Source organism: Chiloscyllium plagiosum, chromosome 23 (genome assembly GCF_004010195.1).
Source record: "Chiloscyllium plagiosum isolate BGI_BamShark_2017 chromosome 23, ASM401019v2, whole genome shotgun sequence".
NCBI classification, from domain to species: Eukaryota; Metazoa; Chordata; class Chondrichthyes; order Orectolobiformes; family Hemiscylliidae; genus Chiloscyllium; species Chiloscyllium plagiosum.
This window is the reverse complement of record NC_057732.1, coordinates 40,605,910-40,615,561: the sequence shown is the minus strand read 5'-3', so window position 1 is coordinate 40,615,561 and position 9,652 is coordinate 40,605,910. Positions and strand designations below refer to the sequence as shown.

The 9,652-nt window shown below is 38.6% G+C and overlaps 1 protein-coding gene across 1 annotated transcript in view; it reads left to right on the top strand.

Moving 5' to 3' along the window:
• LOC122561473 (collagen alpha-1(VII) chain-like) overlaps positions 1-4,644 on the top strand; it is a 133,214-nt gene extending 128,570 nt beyond the window's left edge. Inside the window, exons 23-24 of the mRNA XM_043713217.1 lie at positions 4,418-4,426; positions 4,534-4,644. Of these exons, the coding sequence (XP_043569152.1) occupies positions 4,418-4,426; positions 4,534-4,589 (65 nt within the window). The 3' untranslated portion in view covers positions 4,590-4,644. The remainder of the gene's footprint in view (positions 1-4,417; positions 4,427-4,533) is intronic.
• Positions 4,645-9,652: the final 5,008 nt, after the last annotated feature.

Here is a 9,652-nt window from a genome sequence, read left to right as displayed (position 1 = left end):
TCTGCCATTTCTTTGTTCCCCATAATATATTCCCCATTTTCTGTCTTCAAGGGCCCAATTTTTGTCCTAACCGTTTTTTTGCCTTGCACATACTTAAAAAGCTTTTACTATCCTCCTTAATATTCTTGGCCAGTTTACCTTCGTACCTCCTTTTTCTTCTGCGTATTTCCTTCTTAGTAATCCTCTGTTGCTCTTTTAAAGCTTCCCAGTCCTCAGTTTTCCCACTTGTCTTGGCTTTTTTCTCTTTTAACTTTATATGTTTCTTAACTTCCCTCGTCAGCCACAGCCACCCATGCCTCCTCCTAGGATCTTTCTTCCTTTTATGGAATGAACTGATCCTGCAACTTCTGCATTATACACAGAAATATCCGCCATTGTTCCTCCACTGTCATCCCTGCTAAGGTATTGCACCATTGAACTTTGGCCAGCTCCTCCCTCATAGCTCCATAGTTCCCTTTATTCAACAGAAGTACTGTCACTTCCGACTGTACCCTCTCCCTCTCAAATTGCAGATTTAAGCTTAATATATTATGGTCACTACTTCCCAATGGCTCCTTCACTTCGAGGTCTCTGACCAATTCTGGTTCGTTACACAATACCAGATCCAGAATTGCCTTCTCCCTGGTCGGCTCCAGCACCAGCTGCTCTAAGAATCCATCTCTGAGGCACTCCGAAAAGTCTCTTTCTTGAGGTCCAATACCATTCTGATTCTCCCAGTCTACCTGCATGTTAAAATCCCCCATAACAACTGTAATAACATCTTTGCGACAGGCCAGTTTCAGCTCCTGATTCAACTTACATCCGACATTCCGGACTACTGTTTGGGGGCCTGTAGATGACTCCCAAGAGGGTCTTTTTACCCTTAGTATTTCGCAGCTCTATTCACACTGACTCTACATTCCAATGATTAGCACCCCATTTTCAATTAAATCTTGTCTGTGTTAGGTATCCCACTGAAAGGCCCCGACTCCATCAGTGATGATGGAGTGCATATGGTCATGTTACACAGTTATCTAGAAACAAAATTGAGAAGTTCACCCAATCAGTCTTTAAGAAAAATACATTTCACCCTGAATGTCATGGGGGGTTTCTTTTGAGAAATGGGTGAAATCAGCTGATCAATCCCTCTTTGCAAGCATCTTTCCCCACAAATGAAGACCAAACACTAAATACCCTCCATCCTTTCACTGTTGAAATAACCCCAGTAAGGGGTTTACAGCAAAGAAAGCAGCTATCACATCAGAAGTCTTTTAAAAATAATCTTCAATCATCACAGTGACCTTTTCGATTACAAGCAGTTCTTCCAGAACGCTATAGTTGCTTTCCTGTGCGACCCACACTGTACAATAATTGCACAATACAAACAGTACTTAGTGTTCATCATCTAATCGTGTTATAGTCAACACTGACTTAAAAGTTCGCACTTTAGAAACAGCGTTCCCTTTTCACCCAATTGTGTTTCAGCCAATTCACGTAACAACGCATTATAGCAGGATTGTCTGTACTTATTTTATGAAATCACTTCAAGTATTTCCACAAAACGTTTCCTCAATGCTTTGAAACTTAAATCCTCCAGAAATATTAAATAGAAGTGTTTTTGAAACAGTATTGTCTCCTCAGACTGGAACTGCCTGCAAACACTCACCACCTACAAAGAATTCTGTTTGACAAAGAATACATGATAGATACTATTCAGCCCCTTGTGTCTCCTCTTAACACTAAATCTCCCAGAACTGCTTTTTTTGAAGGAGATTCTCAATTTCCATAACTTCACAACTAAAATATCTCATCCCTAGTACAATTCCAGTAAGTATCTTTTGCATCCTCTCCTTAATTTTCCTCCCTGCTTAGAATTGGGCACAATACTCAAGGTGATGTTGAACTCTGTCTTTTTAAACCAATGTACTTGGCACTATATTTGAGCACCTTCAGGGTAGAAAAGGAGCAAAAAAGTGGAGAGAAAAAAAGCTAGGTCACGTGCATGTGGTTCATTTTATTGGTGCTCAGTGTAATTGCATATGGAGGTCACTGATGGAGATGAAAAGTCATATCAGCGTAAGTTAATACAGAAGAATTTCCTCTGATGAGGCATAAGCTTTTAGCACTAATGAGTTAAGATTTAATGAAAGCAAATCCAATCTGAGAGTTCAGTGTTTTTAAAGAAATTGAACTAATTTCATTCTGAACACAAGGCTGCTTGATACTATATTGCAGATTAAAAATGTTATTTGATTAGGGAGTAATAAAGAGAAGAGCGGCTTTACTGGTGACTAAATGCCAGCATTAGTTTAAGCACGCGGCAAGAGTCAAACACTTAAATTAATCTCAAAGTTTCTGCTGACCTTTGATCCAAACAGATTTATAGATTATCAGATGAAGTAATATCTTAGATGTAACTATTAATTGTAAAGCTCAGTATGTAATTCTAAGAATTAAATATATTTTTCTGCAAATTGGAGTTCTCAATATGCAGAACGTATCCAACTTTTAAAGTCTGTCTTGATGATTCAATGCAAAACTCCTCTATCTACTGACCTATGCAGACCAGAGAAAGTTCAGGTTTCATATCCGGTATGTGCTTCGCTAGCTGATCTCAACTATTTATGGGTGTTAAAATGGGTGACTTCAGATACCATAGGTGAAGGAAAGAATTTGGGATGATTTCCTATTCCTGATTGTGATCCAGTGACTCAATTGGACAGTGCATGTATGTACTAGATATTGGATAATACTGTAATATGAGGCTTGACTGGAGAGAGAGAAAAAAATGTATGGTTTGGTCAATTCAACATTAATTAAATTAAACAAATTGCTACTGGTTATTGCAAGTAACAGCATTAACCTGAAATGAAAAGTTTGAAGGGATGATCAGGTGTTCAGTTTTGGGAGTGGCTTAATGCAGCAGCATCTCATTCTCAAAATTATCTGATTCTGGGTACACTCTTGGCTTAAATGTCATTCCTTCTAAATGTTTAATCACTGATTTCACATCTACAAAAAAGAAAAGTCTTCAGTAAACATTACTTTTTATTCTGTGCTTATCAAGTTGATTTAAAATTATTGCTTCATATACTAAGGCTTTGCTGGTTCAATCTTTTCTGAAAATTGTCTAGGCCATTATTTCACTATGTAATGTCTTCAACATACTTAGTTTGAGGTCTCAACTCTCTGATGTTACCGATTTTCCACTGATGTCTCAGTGGTTACCTAAACAGAATATTTTAATATGGACCACCATTTTCACTACCACAATTAGGCTGTCATGCTTTGCCCAATAATTTAAAACCTATCCCTTCTATCTAAACCTCCATGAGAAAACTGTGCGCTTCAACACAGCAGCCCTCTAGTACTTTAACTATTGGTCTTCACAAACCAGTGGATTGGACAAAGTAAATAGGGAGAAGCAGTTCGCACTCGCTTTTAAAAAAAAAACAAGGCAAGTGATGTGCACATGAAGCAAGGGTGACATAAGCAGTTCAAATATAGAATGCACTGCCTAGAAATGTATGGAGGCAGCTTCAGTTGAAGCATTCAAGAGGGCTTTGATTGGTAATTAGGATAGAAGTAGTGTGCAGCCACATGTGGTAAAGGCAGGAGATTGGCTCTAGGTAATAAAAGTGGCACAGGCATGATTGGCTGAATGGCCTTCTAGCAATTCTGTGAAAAGTCAGTGTCTTCAACAAACCAATTTGCGCTAATAAACTACCTTTAACATGACAAAACATCCCATCATCCTTTGAAGCAAAGTGGAAAGAGGTTGACAGAGATAACAAACACAATTTAGGAAAGGTAATTAGAGGAAGTTATTGAAGGCATAGCTAAAAAATGTTCTGAGGAAGCTTTTGAGTGTTTGAAAAAAGCAATATTAAATTTTCGGAGGAGAATGCCAAGCAGGCAAGGAGAAAAAAAATGAATGAGTAACATGAGATTTGCTACAACTATCAGATTACATTTACTTGAAAGTAATGATTTAAATTCTCCTATACCCAATACTTTCTTTGTGGTTTGGGGGAGGAGGGGGTGATTATGGAAGCTTAATATTTGCATTAAAGTAAGTGATTAAGAAATTCAGTCTTCCAGGTTTGCCTGTGGCTACCTACTAATGAATGCTGCATCAGTATTAATAGAGGGCCTACAATTTCACTTTGGCAAGGCTTATGTTTGACCTCTTACTATTTACTTGCTTATAAGTTCTTCCAGTATACTTTGTAACAATTGTACATCAGGATTTGCAAAATGTTGAATGCACTTCTATATTTTTATATCAGTTTGAAAAAAGTTAAAAGTACCATGTTGTATTTATATTTGAGGATAATAATTTACTCATTCCTACCCCAGCTGAACTAAATACAGTTTATGAAATTTATTCCAGAACAATTGAAGTCTCAAATTAATCAACCCTATTTTTGCTTAACAGCTTGTGCAGGTGAGTCTGAATAGACATGAGTCAACGGAATGGTGAGAAATAATCCTTTCTTTGAAGTAATTGTTTTAACACATACTCTAAGTAAAATGTCACCATAATCTCAACAGATGAAAGTGCTGCCCTGAAGTTGGCTAGTTCATTTGGCTGGAAGGCTAGTTTGTGATGCCAGGAGCACAGGTTCAATTCCTACACTAACTGAGATTCAGAGGAAAGGACGTTCCTTCTCAACCCATCCCTCATCGGAGTTGTGGTGACCTTCAAGTTAAACCACAACCAGTCATCTGTCTAATGAGAGTGCACCCTCTGGGACAATGGTGACATATGCTAATGTATGAGCTAAAATACAGCCTCCAATATGTGGGAAAGAAAAGACTTTTTGTGTCCTTTCCTTTGTTCAGTATTATTAGACTCAGTTATCTACCACTTCCAGTTCTGACAATCTACACCCGAAATAGTCCACTTTTTGTTTTTACAGGTTGCATTTGGAGCTTTATACCTGTTAACTGTAAATCTGCCAACTTTTTTTTACACTTCACTGCATGTCCAATTTAATTTTCTCACTACCTGTCACCAAATGATCATGTGGCTGCCCTTTATTTTCTTTGATTAAAAACTTTTAGATGCCCCGCTGATTTCAGTGAGCACCTTTTATTTCTGCAAACTTTGTGGTAAGCAGCACCATTTTGTTTTCTATCTAGTGTATCCAATTCCCTTATTGGCATGTTTGGTTGCAAAGGAACCCAAACTTCTTTCTTGAACAAAAACATGGAAAAAAGCTACCTGTTTCTTCCATGGGGTTATTACTAGTGACACCACATGTAACTATTTCAGTAACATAGTGATGACCACTAGTATTACAAATGGTGTTTCACTGATTGTTCAGTGTGTAAATACACTTTACAAAATGCTGCTGTAAAGATTCACATCCAGTTATAGATAAAAGAAACACTTCCAAACAGTCAACATCCTGTTCAGCATTCTATTGCATTAATTTCTAAAACTCCTTGGACTCTGAAAAAACACCACAGGATTGGAAAACTGCCAGTGAGACACTTCTACTCAAAAAAGGATATCACAAAAAGTGGGTAGATATAAATTAGCCTAACATTTATTGTTGGAAAAAATTACCATCATTTATTAAGGAAGTAACAACAGCACACATGGAAAATAATAATCTAATCAAGTAGAAACAGAATGGTCTCATGAAAGGGAATTTATTAGAGATTCTCAAGGTCTCAACCAGAGTGGATAGAGGGGACCGAGTTGGTACGTTATATTTAGACATCCAGCAAGCATTCAACAAGGTACTTCACAAAAGGATCATCCATAAAATGAAAGTCGATGGGGTTGGAGGTAGTATACTGGTGTGGATAGAGAATCAGCAAATGGGTATAATGGGTTCTTTTTGGGGTTAGTACCCCATGACCATGGGGGTTTACAGATGGGATATACATTGTAAACAGTTAATGACTTGGAAGAAGGAAGCAAATGGACTGTATCCAAACTTGCAAATGATTCAAAAGTAAGTGGAAAATCAAATTGCAAGCATACAAACACTTTACAGAGAGATATTGATGTGGGGGAGAAAAATGGCAAATGGAATATGATATGGGAAAATGTGAAGTTGTTCAGTTTGGAAGGGAGAATAAAAGAACAGTATTATTTAAATGGGAAGAAACTGAAGGAACTGCAACACAAAGGGACTTGGGGAGAGGTGACAAGAATCAAAGATAATTAAGCAATTTGGGCCTAGAGAGATATTTGTCCCTTGTCAACACCTTGCTGATTAAGTACTGAGCATGAAGGTCCAAAGGGACTTTCTCAACAATTAGGGGTCTAACCTAGTCAACTAGCAGCAACTTAAGGGCTTCTACTCACCACCTCCTCAATTACCTACCTTCCTGCCAGATGAACCAGGATGACCTGACCTCTGTGTGGCAAGGTTCTCCATTTTTTTCAGATGGGGGCAGTTAATGTCCTCTGAAAGCCACATTTCTGGCATTGCCCCCAAATGTATGCCCCAGAAATACTCCTGATCTTCCTGACTTAAAATGATTTTTTAAAAAAATCTCATCATACCTTTCCTAAAACAACCGCCAATGGTCAGGACCTATTCAACTGTTACAGTCTCAGAAAAACTAAGAGCATGAACATTGCATGCTTTACCCAATTTCTGTTGAATTTGGGAGTGTGATGTTAAAATAGGCAATCAGCCATTGATTAATATACTCAGGGATTTTTGAGGCAGCTCTAATTCACAGCTTGGAAGCTGGTGCACTTGGAGCCAGGGGAATTAGCAACAAGTTTCTAGGGCCTGAAATCCTCCCCCAAATTATTCAAAATGAGAAAGCAGTACAAGTAATCCAATTTCAGCCAACACCACTTTCTTCTAAGCACCTTCTGATTTAAATAACTTTTGGCCTTTACAGCTATCAACAATCTCTCCAAATTCACATTCAGTGTTGTTTGCTACCAAACATCATATATCATGACAATTGTCTTTCTGATGCTGATGGTCAAGTCAAACTCTGCAGATTTGAAGGAGTCTGCCCATTTGCCACTAAGGGCTTGGCAATAAATACTTTTGTGGCATCATCAATACACAGCAACTCTCTGGTCACTTAGAATCATAGAATCACAAAATCCTTCCAGTGTGGAAGCAGTTCATTTGGCCCTTAGAGTCCATATTACCTCCTTCCATACCCACCCCCACACCCCACTGAAGAACATCCCACCCAGACCCACCGCCATCCTATTCCCTGTAAAACTGCATTACTCATGGCGTATCCACATTCTGCACATCCCTGGACACTATGGGAAACTTAGCATGGCCAATCCACCTACTCTGCACATCTTTGGACTGTGGGAGAAAGCCAGAGCACCCAGAGGATACCCATGCAGAGATGGGGAGAATGTGCAAACTCCCACAGTCGCCAGAGGGTGAAATTGAATCTGGGACCCTGGCACTGTGAAGCAGTAGTGCTAACTACCTAATCACTTTGTGGCTGTCTTGGCACACTGTTGTTTTCTATCTCAGGCATGTAAGACTGGAAAGCTTTCTGCCAGTTCTGGTATACAAGTAGACACCCTCTGCAGATTGGCGGGGGGGGGGGGGGGTCATAAGAAAGAATATGCCAAAGTCTATGGCTCCAGAAAACAATCCAATTTGACCCATTTCAAGATTAGGGGGCACATGTTTAACGTATGAGGAGAGAGATTTTAAAAAGACATTAGGGGCAATTACTTTGCACAGGGTGATTTGTGTGTGAATTTCCAGAGGAAGTGGTGGATGTGGATAGAATGTTTAAAAGACATTTGGATAAGAACATGAATAAGAAAGGTTTGGAGGGATATGGGCCAGCAGCAAACAGGTGCGGCTGGTATTGTTTGGGACTATGGTTGGCATGGATGGTTTGGACTGAAGAGTCTGTTTCCATGCTGTATGAATCTAAGTTTATATGACTCTTACTGATTGTGAAATTTTCAAATGATGCCTTATCACAGTTGATCTTGTCCATCATGTTGTCATGGAATGAGGAGATCATACTGAAGCGGACAGCCAATTTAGATTATAGCTAAGTCCTCATTTTCAAATATATTTAATTTCATATCTAAACTTCAGGAATTCTATTTCACTCATTCTTCTAGTTCCCCAGGTATTCCTCCCTTTCTCACAGTCATCTGCCCATGTCTTCTTGAATATTATAAAAGCCTTGTGCATTTCTTGATTGAAATAATCTTTTACACTATTCATGTTATGAATCTGCTCTAGGCTTTTAAATATATTAATTTTGTATATTTTCTGGTCATCTTCAATTCTGAAGAAGAGATCTATGCCCAAAAGGGTCAGTTCTTAACATAAGATGTTGGCTGGTTTGATGTGGGTTCCATTATTTTCTGTTTCCTTCACCTCATATAATGTGGTCTACATCAGATTTTCCCACTGAGTGTTGATTAATCCTCAGGTGTGCTTCTACAAGCACTCTGCATCTTACCTAAATGGGATTTGTATATATGAATGGAAATGGATAGTTAAAGACTTGGGTGGCATCACCTCTCAGCTCAAATTAATCCTCAGCTGACATCAGCACTTTAACTTTATGATTGGACCAATAATCCTTAAATTATTTTCTCTACTTGAGTGGAATGTGATGATTTAACTTTGGACTTTTGTCCAGCTGGAAGTGTTAACTCCATACTATATTTACCAGGTGAGCCACTGGGGATCCTGTAAGCCAGATTCTCGTTCTATTGCTTCATCAGGGTAAAACATTTATCACAAAAGAGTGTAGCTAACTGGGACACAAGAAATCCAGGAGATCTCTCACCACTTCTGGCATATCATATTGCAGATCCATCCAATTTACTACAATATACATAATAGGCTTTTGAGCCTCATGTTTTAAGATAATGCAAATTGGAGAAGTACCTATTTTTAACTGTACACAAATTTTTCTTTCACTTTCAAAACAGCAAACAGAATTCCACAAATAAAACTCTACTCACAGTTTACAAATCTAATGCAACCTAGTGTAGGTAGTATGCAATACATAGAGCTAAATCATCTCACAATTAACAGATCAGATCCATGCTCTGTAATCCTGCCGCATCCAGTTGTGAATGGTAACGGACAACTAAACAATTTATTACAGAACACTTCACCAATATTCCCTTCTTTCATGATGGGGGACTCAGTGCAAAAGATAAAATTGAAGCATTTTCAAGTATCTTCAGCCAGAAGTGTGAAATGGATGATCCATCTTAAAGTTCTCATGAGTTCCTCATTGTCAACGATGTCTTCAATTTGTTTCACTCTACATGATGTCAAAAAATGGTGAGAAGTACTAGATACTGCAAAGGCTGTGGGCACTAACAATATTTTGATAATAGAAGTAAAAACTTGTGTTCCAGGCCTCCAGCCAAGCTATTCCAGTACAATAGTAGCAACCACCTGACAATGTGGAAAATTGCCTAGGAATTTTCTGTACTCAAATCAGAACAAAACGAAGCTGGTCAGTTACTGATCTGCTCTTGATTATCAATGTGCTGCACAGTGTTATTGAAAGTGTTATGAAGTGCCATTTTCCCAATAATACCCTTCTCACTGACATCCAGTTTGGATTCTACTAGGCCCACTCAGCTCCTGAACCTGTTACAGCCTTGGCCAATACATAGTTAAAAGAGCTGAACTCAGGACGGCAGTAAGGATTACTGACCTTGAGGAGC